Below are 14480 nucleotides of genomic sequence, written 5' to 3'. Positions count from 1 at the left end.
ATTTAATTTGACCGGACCCAGAACCCGTCTGACTGAAGCTGTGTTCACACCGAGATATTTATTTTTCTCTCTGTCGCTTAATTCAACTCTTTGGAATCGCTCTGTGTCGCTGTGTTTAAATCGCTCATCAACAGGCACAATAATTGACGCACATCTGGGGGCTATAACGTTACGCAATATCATGATGTTTGTCCACTACGAGCCACCGTAGTTGTTTACAAGCTAAGCCTATCAGCGTGCTCCTAACGTGAGCTCTATACCGGTAGTACAGACTTGACTTCATGTCAGCTGTCAGCCTGTCAATCAGCTGTCAATGCGGTTTGTTGCCACTCAATAAACCAGCGGTTTGTTCCAAGCCAGTGTGATCCTTGACTCACTCTCACACGGCAGCCAATCAGCGTTGAACAGCGAGCGACTGATGCCAGCGTAATTTCACTCGAGTTGGGATATCTCATCTGGAGGTACGCGCAAATTTTCGTCCTATCGCTCTGTCTCTGTCACTCGGACGCCCAGCGATTTTTCTCCCGGGCGAATATACGCTCAATCGCTCGTTTGCATTGACTTTGTATGTAAACTCGATGCCAGCGAAAAACTTGAATAGGTTGGTGTGAACGCAACTTAACTTGACTGCTCAATACTTACACATGCCTGTTTCAATAATGTGGAGTCAGTCAGTCAGTCCAGATCCAGCTTAACTAGTCTTGTTTGAATCCAAGCTGCTGTTTTGTGCCAATATAAAATGTCTTGTGAGTATCCTGGTTATGAGGCTTATCCTGGTTTTGTTCATATTCGGGATATGGCGGTCGTTTACATGGAACACAGAGAAGTCAGGTTATTCATATCCCCATATACATATACGAGCATTCAGGTTACTGATGACTGCATGCTATTTGCACAGGCGCCTGTGATGTTTACAACACAAAGGCATCACCTGCACCTCGCTCGTATTGGGTGTGTGACAGATACTGTACATCTGTATCTGTAGATCTGCTGCTCTGAGCTCCAACTCTGCCCTGCAAGGCAGATTTCAGAGCTCAGAGCAACCGATCTGTAGCATGCTAGACACCGCTGGCTGATCATATCTGATCTCGAGATTATGGACGATGAATTCAATGGTGTATTTAGTGTATAGTGTATTTATTTAGTGTATTTATTTGAGCCGGTCTGGAATAACGTATGGATTACATGGAGTGGGAGGGTGAGGAGTTTTGGGGGTGTTTTGGGGGTGTTTACACCTGGCATTTCAAGTGATAAAACACAATCTGATTGCAATCTGATCACAGAAAACGCATGTTAACGCCAGGTGTAAATGGCCTCTATTATCACTCCTGCCTCAGCACAGCCAATCAACACTCCTCATGTCTAAACCCAACCAATCAGGCAGAGTAGGGCGGGTCCTCCCCCTGCTACCTTGTATTTTGGAAATTTGCCCCCACACAAAAACACACACACACACACTTCACCTCCATGCCAAATTTCAGCCTCCAAGGGCAAAAAGTGGGGAGGTTTTTGTGGGCCGACAGAGCCAACCTATAGAGCTCCTGCTCTATATAATAACAGACAGAGCCAACCTATAGAGCTCCTGCTCTATATAATAACAGACAGAGCCAACCTATAGAGCTCCTGCTCTATATAATAACAGAGCCAACCTATAGAGCTCCTGCTCTATATAATAACAGACAGAGCCAACCTATAGAGCTCCTGCTCTATATAATAACAGACAGAGCCAACCTATAGAGCTCCTGCTCTATATAATAACAGACAGAGCCAACCTATAGAGCTCCTGCTCTATATAATAACAGACAGAGCCAACCTATAGAGCTCCTGCTCTATATAATAACAGACAGAGCCAACTTATAGAGCTCCTGCTCTATATAATAACAGACAGAGCCAACCTATAGAGCTCCTGCTCTATATAATAACAGACAGAGCCAACTTATAGAGCTCCTGCTCTATATAATAACAGACAGAGCCAACCTATAGAGCTCCTGCTCTATATAATAACAGAGCCAACCTATAGAGCTCCTGCTCTATATAATAACAGACAGAGCCAACTTATAGAGCTCCTGCTCTATATAATAACAGAGCCAACCTATAGAGCTCCTGCTCTATATAATAACAGACAGAGCCAACTTATAGAGCTCCTGCTCTATATAATAACAGACAGAGCCAACCTATAGAGCTCCTGCTCTATATAATAACAGACAGAGCCAACTTATAGAGCTCCTGCTCTATATAATAACAGAGCCAACCTATAGAGCTCCTGCTCTATATAATAACAGACAGAGCCAACCTATAGAGCTCCTGCTCTATATAATAACAGAGCCAACCTATAGAGCTCCTGCTCTATATAATAACAGACAGAGCCAACCTATAGAGCTCCTGCTCTATATAATAACAGAGCCAACTTATAGAGCTCCTGCTCTATATAATAACAGAGCCAACCTATAGAGCTCCTGCTCTATATAATAACAGACAGAGCCAACCTATAGAGCTCCTGCTCTATATAATAACAGAGCCAACCTATAGAGCTCCTGCTCTATATAATAACAGACAGAGCCAACCTATAGAGCTCCTGCTCTATATAATAACAGACAGAGCCAACCTATAGAGCTCCTGCTCTATATAATAACAGACAGAGCCAACCTATAGAGCTCCTGCTCTATATAATAACAGACAGAGCCAACCTATAGAGCTCCTGCTCTATATAATAACAGACAGAGCCAACCTATAGAGCTCCTGCTCTATATAATAACAGACAGAGCCAACCTATAGAGCTCCTGCTCTATATAATAACAGACAGAGCCAACCTATAGAGCTCCTGCTCTATATAATAACAGAGCCAACCTATAGAGCTCCTGCTCTATATAATAACAGACAGAGCCAACCTATAGAGCTCCTGCTCTATATAATAACAGACAGAGCCAACCTATAGAGCTCCTGCTCTATATAATAACAGACAGAGCCAACCTATAGAGCTCCTGCTCTATATAATAACAGACAGAGCCAACCTATAGAGCTCCTGCTCTATATAATAACAGACAGAGCCAACCTATAGAGCTGCTCTATATAATAACAGACAGAGCCAACCTATAGAGCTCCTGCTCTATATAATAACAGAGCCAACCTATAGAGCTCCTGCTCTATATAATAACAGACAGAGCCAACCTATAGAGCTCCTGCTCTATATAATAACAGACAGAGCCAACCTATAGAGCTCCTGCTCTATATAATAACAGACAGAGCCAACCTATAGAGCTCCTGCTCTATATAATAACAGACAGAGCCAACCTATAGAGCTCCTGCTCTATATAATAACAGAGCCAACCTATAGAGCTCCTGCTCTATATAATAACAGGCCCAATATACTGATAAACACTCATCAACTGTCAATAGTGAAGTGTCCTATTCTCTGTGGCTCCATAGTAACAATGGGGCAGAATATCATATCCTGCCACGCCCCTCCAGTCCTCTGAGGGGCGCACTCTGTCCGACCACCGAGCTCTTCTATATAGTTGTCAGGTAAAAAAAATCACTCACACAAATGGGATATATTTTTAACCCCCGTCCCCCAAGTGAGTGATTTACTCCACTCACCACCGACCTCCCTTCACCCCCTGCCTTCTCCTGGCCTAAACTGTGACCTCTCTGCCGGCGAGGATCAGATCACAAGCTGGGGGGGGTGGAAAAGACGGGTGGAGCCTCTGAACCACACAGCTCGTTAGCTCGGCCCGCCTGCCCCGTACACTCAGAGAGGGAGGAGGGGGAGAGGAGGGGGAGAGAGGTTGGTGGGGAAGGTCGGACTTCGGGAGGGGAGGAGCAAAAGGGAGAAAAACGCTGGAAGAGGGAAGGCTGAGTGTTAAAAGAAGTCTTTCTGAGAGGGCACCTGTAGAGAAAGGACAGGCCCAAGTCAAAGAGAGAGAGAGAGAGAGAGAGAAAGGCCCTCCCCTCTCCCCCTGTCCAGGCTGTACAGTAGGCACACTGTGCAGGCCAGGGGAGGCCTTCGACATGGGGAACCGTGTGTCTGGAGAGCAGGACGACTCCCAGGGTAGGTGTCATCTCCCCCTCTCTCCCTCCACCCTCCCCTCCCCTCCATCCCTCTCTCTCTCTCTCTCTCTCTGCCATCTCCCCCACTTTGTGACTCATATCTCAAGCCTCCTTGACCGTATTGGGACGCTCTCCAAGAAACGTCTCGTTCTGCCATTTTGCCTTCTTGTTTCGATCGTGCTCCCCCTTCTCCCTGTCCCGGCTGGGCTCTGGCTCTCCCTCTCTCCTTCTCCCTCCCTTCTCTCTCTCTCTCTCCCTCTCCCTCTCTCCTTCTCCCTCCCTTCTCTCTCTCTCTCTCCCTCTCTCTCTCTCTCTCTCTCTCTCCCTCTCCCTCTCCCTCTCCCTCTCTCTCCCTCTCTCTCTCCCTCCTCTCTCTCTCTGTCCCAGTCGGTGTGGGTTTTTGACTATATTTAGGCTGTGCTGCTCCTGGTCAACAATGCAGACTCAGTAATGTGAGTTAGACTGAAATGCATTGCAGAGAGAGGAGGGGGGTAGAGAGAGAGAGAGAGAGACACGGAGCCAGAGCTAGCTAGCAACAGGCTGAAAGAGAGGCCGCTTCTCTCTGAGGATTTGTTCCCCATTCCTTCCTTCCTTCTATCAAAGAGTGAGGGGATGTGAGTGTGAACGGGGCCTGAAAGCGGTTGGAACTGCAGCGATGAAAGGCCAGGTAATGATGCCTCTGAAGAGTTGGACTTCTTCTTGTTGACTTTATTGATCGGGGGGAGAGTGGGACAGGAAGTCCTTTGAACTTGTGAACCTTTTTGAGTTTTTATTTATTTATTTATTATTTTTTTCCTGGTTACAGCAGCAGCTTGGCCATCGCTATCTTACTCAGTTTGGCATTAAGAGATTGGACACTCCGATGCAGCGGCTGCTCCGGGGCAGTGGGATTGCTGTGTCATGGTCCAGAGGCCTACCTACCTGTGTGGCTTTTCAGGTGCTGCTGCTGTGCTGCTGTGCTCTTGACCCAAGGAAGGCGACTCTTCAGCAGCAAGGCGTCTTTTTCGCTCCAAAGTTGAACCTTTGCTTCTTCTCTGAACTTTCAGAGACTCGTACAGACTTGGATAACTGGCTGGACGTTAGTAACAGCTCAGAGACTCGTACAGACTTGGATAACTGGCTGGACGTTAGTAACAGCATGTGCCACATCGTGAGCAATATAATCTTTTGGAATAGTTTGAGATTTTGACTTGGGGCAAAACCTCCTGACCCAGAGTTTTACAGTCATCTGATTGTTTCACTGCTCCTCAGTTATTAACAGTTGAAATGGGTATGGATTAGGATTAGATGCCATGGTGGTTTTTGTACTGATCACATTGTGAATGACACTTTTGTGGTGTGCTGATTGGCTTAGGTCATTGGTTCCCAAACTGTGGTCCGCGGGGCTCTGCCTGGTGGTCCGCCAGAGAATTGCTTTTTCTTTTTTTCTTTTTCTTTTTTATAGACAACCGTTTTTTACACATTCAACCTGAGGAGTAGCTGGATTGGGCCGATTTTCGAAAATATCGCAATATTTGGGAAATATCACAATTTTGAACATTTACTTTCAGAGCCTGCAGCAGGCTCAGTTTTAAAGCCAGAGTGAGGTTTCTGGTATCATATGAAACTAGAAGGAATCGATTTGTACCAACCATGGCATGCTAGTTTGTCAGGAAGGTGGCTAAATAACACTCCAAAGTTAGGCAACATTTTGCAGAGGGAGAATTTTTCTCCCCCAAAGGGGCCCTCTTTTTCACAGACTAATATTGGCAGGTGTGTGTGTTTGTCCGTGTTGAACCAGCTAGGTAGTCTTATATTGTCATTTAGCCTTTCTGCTGCTATTGCATGGTTCAATCAGCAGCTTTTATTTTATGGGGAAGGGGTGTGGTTGGTATACGCAGTGGAAGTGCTCCCTGTGAAATGTCGTTTGGTACGTAGTGGTACTTTGACGGAAAAGTTTGGGAACCCCTGGCTCAGGCCACAGCCCCTGAATGTGTATAATGGGCACCTGTGTGTGCCTGCCGTTTGTATCCCCTGATGAAGGCAGTCATTGCTGACACGTGTTGGCTTTAGCCCACATTGAACAAAGGCTTTTTAACTTCTATGATGAAAGCAGTCATTGCTGACACGTGTTGGCTTTAGCCCACATTGAACAAAGGCTTTTGAACTTCTATGATGAAGGCAGTCATTGCTGACACGTGTTGGCTTTAGCCCACATTGAACAAAGGCTTTTGAACTTCTATGATGAAGGCAGTCATTGCTGACACGTGTTGGCTTTAGTCCACATTGAACAAAGGCTTTTTAACTTCTATGATGAAAGCAGTCATTGCTGACACAGGTTGACTTTAGCCCACATTGAACAAAGGCTTTTGAACTTCTATGATGAAGGCAGTCATTGCTGACACGTGTTGGCTTTAGCCCACATTGACCAAAGGCTTTTGAACTTCTATGATGAAGGCATTCATTGCTGACACGTGTTGGCTTTAGCCCACATTGAACAAAGGCTTTTGAACTTCTATGATGAAAGCAGTCATTGCTGACACGTGTTGGCTTTAGCCCACATTGAACAAAGGCTTTTGAACTTCTATGATGAAGGCAGTCATTGCTGACACACGTTGGCTTTAGCCCACATTGAACAAAGGCTTTTGAACTTGTATGATGAAGGCAGTCATTGCTGACACACATTGGCTTTAGCCCACATTGACCAAAGGCTTTTGAACTTCTATGATGAAGGCATTCATAGAGAGCCGCAGTAACGAGTCCGGAAATCATCGATGCTAACAGCCCTGGTTCTTCACTGTTTTCGCCTATGGGAGTTTTGAATGGGTTTTTGGCGCAATGCTTCTAATAATCTCTCTGGGCAACGCTGGCTTAATCAAACGCGAACCAGTGTTTAGTAATATCATCTTCACACACGAGGACCACTTTTATGAGTTTTGAAGCTTTTACGTGCCGTTAAAAGGGCGGCTAGCTAGCAAACGGCTAAATGAGACTACACTGTTGAGTCGATGGTCCACTTCAAAGGACGAACACGGAAATTCTCTTTCCCTCACCTGGTTCAGCCCCGTTCAGCCCGGGGTAATCAGTGCACACATCAACAACAGTCCAGGTTGACTGCTGACGTGACGTGGAAGCCTATGCGACAGTGTGTAGTTCAGGATTAGCTTAGCTCGAACATTTTACTTCTAGGGCTTGCATTTATGCTACAAAACTCATGAAAGTGGTCCTCATGTGTGAAGATTATCCGACTGAACTCTGGTTCGCGTTTGATTAATCTTGCGTTGCCCAGAGACCGTATTTGAAGCATCGCGGCAAAAACCCATTCAAAAATCCCATAGACAGAAACAGTGAAGAACCAGGAAGTTCGGGACTTCCGCATTCAGCCTACAAAAATACGTCATCCCTGCGGCTCTCTATTGCTGACACGTGTTGGCTTTAGCCCACATTGAACAAAGGCTTTTGAACTTCTATGATGAAGGCAGTCATTGCTGACACATGTTGACTTTAGCCCACATTGAACAAAGGCTTTTGAACTTCTATGATGAAGGCAGTCATTGCTGACACGTGTTGGCTTTAGCCCACATTGAACAAAGGCTTTTGAACTTCTATGATGAAGGCAGTCATTGCTGACACGTGTTGGCTTTAGCCCACATTGAACAAAGGCTTTTGAACTTCTATGATGAAGGCAGTCATTGCTGACACGTGTTGGCTTTAGCCCACATTGAACAAAGGCTTTTGAACTTCTATGATGAAGGCAGTCATTGTTGACACATGTTGACTTTAGCCCACATTGAACAAAGGCTTTTTAACTTCTATGATGAAGGCAGTCATTGCCGACACGTGTTGGCTTTAGCCCACATTGAACAAAGGCTTTTGAACTTCTATGATGAAGCCAGTCATTGCTGACACGTGTTGGCTTTAGCCCATATTGAACAAAGGCTTTTGAACTTCTATGATGAAGCCAGTCATTGCTGACACGTGTTGGCTTTAGCCCACATTGAACAAAGGCTTTTTAACTTCGATGATGAAGGCAGTCATTGCTGACACGCGTTGGCTTTAGCCCACATTGACCAAAGGCTTTTTAACTTCTGTGATGAAGGCAGTCATTGCTGACACGCGTTGGCTTTAGCCCACATTGACCAAAGGCTTTTTAACTTCTGTGATGAAGGCAGTCATTGCTGACACGCGTTGGCCCACATTGAACAAAGGCTTTTTAACTTCTATGGAGACCGAGTGCCTTGGATAGTTGTAGTAGGAGCCGCTGCCTACTTCTTTTCTCAATATAAGAGGCATTTTGGAGTTTGAGAATTTGATTTGGTGCATTTTTACCTTCTGAGCCAGTGTGGACATAAGACTGCAGCTGTTGTGCCGCAAATCATCCGGGAAATAAAGCTTTCACTTTTGATGCGTCTTTTCGAAATAGCCTGACAGGACATTCAGAATTATCAGTGATGTAGGCCTACATACCTTTGTGTAAACGCAGGCTGTATGCTGTCAAGCAAAACTCTGTGTGTGTGTGTGTGTGTGTGTGTGTCTGTGTCTGTGTCTGTGTGTGTGTGTGCGTGCGTGTGTGTGTCTGTGTGTGTGTCAGGTTATGGCTGTAGGATTATGTTGATATGTGTTGGCTTGACGTTCCTCTCTCTGATTGGTCCACAGCGGGGGCCTACTACCCAGCCCAGCCCCAGTTCTCCCCCTCGGTGCAGCCGGCACCGGTTATCATGAACCCTGCCCCCCAGCAGCAGCAACCACCTCAGCCTCCCCAACACATCTCCAAACGAGAACGCAAACAGGTACAGTGCTCCACCTCAGCCTCCCCAACACATCTCCAAACGAGAACGCAAACAGGTACAGTGCTCCACCACACTCAACTTCAGTGTTTCCCCCACCATTCTATAGGCCTGGCGGGCCCACCAGGCCAGAAAAAGAATTGCAAAAAAAAAATGTTGACAGTAATAGAAGATGCCAAATCATTCAAAACAATAAGCATTTTGCTTTTAGGAGCATTGTGCCAGCGTGCAGCACTGTCCCAAAACATGTCAACGTGTCATTGCCTGGGAAACGCACATCCCATAATACAACTGTTCGCATTGCATCCCATAATACATACATGGGCAAAATACGGCCCGCGGGCCGGATGCGGCCCGCGAGCGCCACCTGTGTGGCCCGTGATGGAATTGCAAAAAAATATATATATATATATTTTTTTTTGCACAGTGCACCTGAATAAGTGTCCAAATGTTCATGTCATTCTGGCCAATACTCCACTTCTCATTTCATTCTGGAATATGGAATATCTTTCAGTAATCTTTATGACTAAAAGGCTACATTGAATTAGAAATTTAAATAATTAACTCATTGGTTTTTCGGCTAGTGGAAATTCTAATTGGCTGGTAACTTTAAAATCTAGCAGCCATATTGGCAGGTGGTCAAAAAAGTTAATTTCAAGCCCTGAGAGCAGGTGGTGACATAGGAGTGAGTGAGAAAAGGATGAAATATTGGTGGTTAAGACTGAATAATGACATCACAACTGTTAATTTAAAATGAGTTATTCCTCTAAACCTGGCTTCAAATGCACCAAATTTTTGGCGCTGGCGCCCTTCGGCCCTCAGCAAAACCTGGTAGCGAGGACATTTTCTGTGGCCCTCTCTATCATCAAAGTTACCCATCCATGGGTTACGGCATGACAATATTTGTTCGGCCCCCGGCAACAATCTGGGTTTCTCATGTGGCCCCCCATGAAAAATAATTGCCCACCCCTGCCATAATAGTATGATGATACTTGGGATGCCATTGCGAACATAGATGCAAACAGGTTAGCTAAAAGTTTAGCGTCACCAGCAAGGGCCCCCACCGTTGCGGCCGAGGTACGTATCGAAATCCCTCCAGGCCTGAAAAATTTTCTAGGGGAAACACTGAACTTGTTATGCTGACAAACAGGTACAGTATTCTACTTCAGCGAAGAAGAATAGCTGTCTCGGGATATTGATTTCCTTCTGACATTGTGAACCTTCAAACTACACTGAGCTTTCTGATCCTGCTTTTTCCAGATATCTTCTGCTTCTTTAACAAAGAGCAGTGATTCTCACATGTTTTTATTGTTCTAATTTAGTACAGGGCCACATAGCCCCATGAGATGAGATCTTCTCATACACAAATCAGAGAATTTTCTTTTGTTAGATCTGATTTTGCCCATAATTTCATGACTATCTGTACTGTAGGTAGAGAGATAACAGTAAACTATGATCAGAACAGTCATTCTACTACACATCTCTAATTGTGTTCACTTCTTGTAAATGGTGAAGTTGACCAATTCTTGAATTTGCCGTCGGGACCTCCTGGAATCCCCTCAACGGCCCCATGCTGAGACCCTATGCCATCATACACGACAGACTGGTGGGCTTTCATGAATCTGCCCTGTGACCTTTGGACAACACCAGTTCTCTCAAAGTTTGCAGAGGCTGGAATGAGGTTGAACATGTGAAATGTCTTGATTGATTGATTGATTGATTGATTGATTTGATTGGGTAAAAGTACATCCCAGAGGAGAACACGTGAAAGCGTACTGAAGCACTTGTTTCCAACGTGCTCCTTGCTGGTGGACAAAACAACAAAGGAATCAATCAATAAGGAAAACAAAAGGTAAAAACATTCCAAAGACAGTCAGAGATACAGTTTGACATGAGCTACACAACCTTCAAGCCCAGAGACTAGGAAGGAATACTGGATTTCTCCCAGAGATGAACCCTGACCTGGCGAGTAAAAACATTTAGGGATGGTCAGAGGGAGACTACTCCATAACAATATATATATATATATATATATATATAATAAAAAGAGGTCAGAGGTCAGTGCTATCCACTCTAGCCACGGTGCCAGAGCGTACACTGGCTCTTGTATTGTGCTCATGCTGGGAGTGCACCTTCTTAACTTGACTGCTCAGGTTCAGCTCGGGCCGTTGATGGTCCTGAACATAGGATTGAACTTGAGCTGCTCTACAGGAAACATGTTGACTGCTCTGAATTCAAGTTCCTCAATATGAGTTGTGGAGGGAGCATTCAGCAGGTAATGGATTATGTTATTTTGTATGACCTGTAACTTTTTAACTTTTTAATTTTGGTGTTACGGTACAGAACATTTAGTCTGTTTGCACTCTTTGAGAGAACCTGTTCTGCAATGAGATCCCCCAAAACAGATTGGTCCAGTCAGTGTTCGTAATGACAATTTATTGTCAATTAACCACTCCCCTTACCAATTCAAGTTCCTTGCTCAAGGCTCCCTCTATCACTTTGTGTCCCTACCTCCACCCCACAATTCACCTCCATGGCCCCTGAGAGGATCCCCTGGACATCACAAACCTGAGATCTGTCAGTTAAAGGGATAGTTCAGTTTGTTTGAAGTGGGGTCCTATGAGGTACTCTCATACAGTCAGTGCACTGGGTAAAGCACTCTGGATGCATCGCGCACCGAGATAGGAGAACTGCACTGCAGCTGCGGCAGGCACAGAGAGCTGTCTGCTGAGTGTGATGGGGGCCAAGAGCAAAAACATACAAAACAACAGAAAGAATACATAAAGTGCTTCCATACTGCTCACCTGGCATAATGCAAGTCTCCACAAGCCCTGTGATGCCAAGTTGACTTGAAAATATGTCATTTACACCCTGTTTTTAGCTGAAATCGTCACTGGAGCTAGCAGCTGAAAGTTCAACAACTAGGGTACAACCTTGCTACAGTGACGATTTCAGCTAAAAACAGGGTGTAAATGACATCTTTTCAAGTCAACTTGGCATCTCAGGGCTTGTGGAGACTTGCATTATGCCAGGTGAGCAGTATGGAAGCACTTTATGTATTCTTTCTGTTGTTTTGTATGTTTTTGCTCTTGGCCCCCATCACACTCAGCAGACAGCTCTCTGTGCCTGTTGCAGCTGGAGTTCAGTTCTCCTATCTTGGTGGGCGATGCGTCCAGAGTGCTTTACCCAGTGCACTGACTGTATGAGAGTACCTCATAGGACCCCACTTCAAACAAACTGAACTATCCCTTTAAATGTGATTCAAACCATCCAACTGACATGTGATTTAGACCAAGATACCTCAGCTTTGACAAAATAATCTGATGGTCCACAGTGTCAAAGCCTTATGTAGATCCAGCATGACCATCCCTGTGTAGTTTATTTTCTCTCTCTCAAGTTTGATATGGTTGAATAAGTGTGTAATGGATGAGTCTTTGGAAAATGAGGTTCTAAAACCAGACTGATACTTGTAAGTGACTTTTAAACATGAAGTCTGGATCATGTCTGGCTAGCCAGAACAGGATATTTTCCGGTTTTACCTTTTTAAACATGAGGGGTCTTTGTTTAGAAACAACTGGATATGAGCCGTTTTTTCTCCCAGTGGGCGGGGGGGTGCAGTAGCATGTATCGATAACAAGAAATGTGATAGGAAACAGCTTTAGCGAATCTTCATAGCGAACTCCATTCATAAACACCGCACCGTCGTCAATCACTGTGGGTGATTTATTTTACAAGTGGCATTCAAGTCATATCTGACTAGTTATGCCTCCGCCGGCGATAGCCAGGCCGGAGGCATTATGGATCCGGGTTGTCCGTACGTACGTACGTCCGTAGTTGCGGTCGTTCTAGTTTTAAATGTATTTCTCCCCACAAAAGTCAGGCTAGGCCTATGTCTCGATATAGGCTGTCAGTCAGTCAGCTCCTCTCCTCTCTCCGCAGTGTGGATGCTCAGTCACACAACACTGCCTGCCTCAAATGGCTGCCTCACACAATAGACTTGACTGCATCCAACTTGAGAAAACTTCTCAGAAGAGACTAACGTTAGCGACAAATCTGGAGACTTTTTCTGACATGGGAATGATGGGATTATTACCAGCAAGCAGCAGTAAAAGCAGGCAATGACGATAGCTGGGTAAGTCCCGCTAGCATCGATGCTAAGTTAGCAAAGTAGCCTACAGCAAGAGCGCAGCTGAAGCTAATTAATATGGACGTTAACATCCATAATATATATAGCCATGTGCTTGCGCGATGACATCATGTATTGGCGATGTCAAAGGGTGGCGATTGACGATCTGACTGAGGTCAAGATCGTGCAACTCTAGTAGGCTATATCATCTCCCTTGTTGCATTTTTAAACTGGCAGATGGGGGATTCAACTTTTAGTTGTTTACTCACCTATATTGGCTCTCTTCCAAATAATCCAGCCACGTAACTAACGCTATGTCCATTCATGAAAATAATGATGGGACATTAATGGTTTGTAAAGTGTCACCACGCGCCCACTCACACATAACAGCGAGATGATCTGGATCATGACCTGCCAGAGTTAAACAGCATCCGCTTTTGCGCTAATGCGGATCTTACACCGGCGACCGAGATGAATAAGATACGGACTCGCGGGAGTGCGCGTAGGCCGGCTAATTGTTGTTTAACATGCAGGCCAACCGGCTAGGAGCGGGTTATAATACGGATTCCACTGCATGTTAAGAAGTGGCTATATAGTAAACCATGTCGATTAAAGTCTTGGTGGTCGGACACAACAAGCTGACAGTCAGCCGTCAGCAATGTCTGGGCCGTCGGTGAGCGTCTGTGGCCCTCGTCTTTGCAGTGTGTCCCGCACAATCACAATGCCTATGACATCATCATTGATGTCACAATGCCTATGACATCATCAGTGGGACAAAAATTGCCCACTTGCTCCCTTTTAGATAGATAGATAGATATAGGTCTTAAAATTCACTTTGCAAACTTATGTTCTTCAGATTGGGGGGGGGGGGGGGGGGTTCAGCCGATACTATAACCAACAAATATCTGCTTCTGTAGTTTATGCACACCTGACCTGAGTCTAAATTACTATGGCTTTTGTCATTGTGTTTTATTTGCAGACTAGGAGCCATAGGCTTTTGGTTCTATCAAAGCCTTTATTTTTTTGTATTGAGTGATACACTTTAATAAAACACTCATATTATATCAGAAGTGTTCTTTGTTGTGTGTTCACAGTTAGATGTGGTTAGGTCAGAGCTATGGAATATTAAATAATCCATCTCACTACATCTGCTTCTCTTACTGTCATGTTACTGGCAACGCTCGCATTATCTGTCTGTTTCCACCTGATTAAAGAAAAGACGTGTGATGTTGACTGATGTTTTTATGTATTACATAAAATATTACATGTTTTCTTTAATCAGGTGGAAGCATTTTTCAATCAAAGGTGAAACGACACAGATATTAGCGTTATGGTTTATAGAGGGACTTACCCTACCCTCAATTTAACGTTAGCTCCAGTTAGCCACCGTAACGTTAGCCGGCTGTTTTTGGAGCCACTGACGACACAAAACCTGGACGTTTCATTTCGGGTAAAACATGAGTTTTTTTTAATATGGATTACGCCAGCTCTGGGAGTATGAAGTGCTTTGAATGCGCCGATATTTGGTCACAACTTAGCGT

At 44.9% G+C, this 14480-nt stretch overlaps 1 protein-coding gene across 2 annotated transcripts in view; it reads left to right on the top strand.

Moving 5' to 3' along the window:
• Positions 1-14480, top strand: part of eif4g1b (eukaryotic translation initiation factor 4 gamma, 1b) — a 101195-nt gene that overhangs the window by 36355 nt on the left and 50360 nt on the right. For both annotated transcript variants that reach the window (XM_083636869.1, XM_083636868.1), the window contains one exon: positions 8683-8816. In XM_083636869.1, the coding sequence (XP_083492995.1) occupies positions 8683-8816 (134 nt within the window). The remainder of the gene's footprint in view (positions 1-8682; positions 8817-14480) is intronic.

This window comes from Poromitra crassiceps (assembly GCF_964638095.1).
Source record: "Poromitra crassiceps genome assembly, chromosome: 5".
In the NCBI taxonomy this organism is placed as follows: Eukaryota; Metazoa; Chordata; class Actinopteri; order Beryciformes; family Melamphaidae; genus Poromitra; species Poromitra crassiceps.
This window is presented reverse-complemented; position numbering and strand designations above follow the sequence as displayed.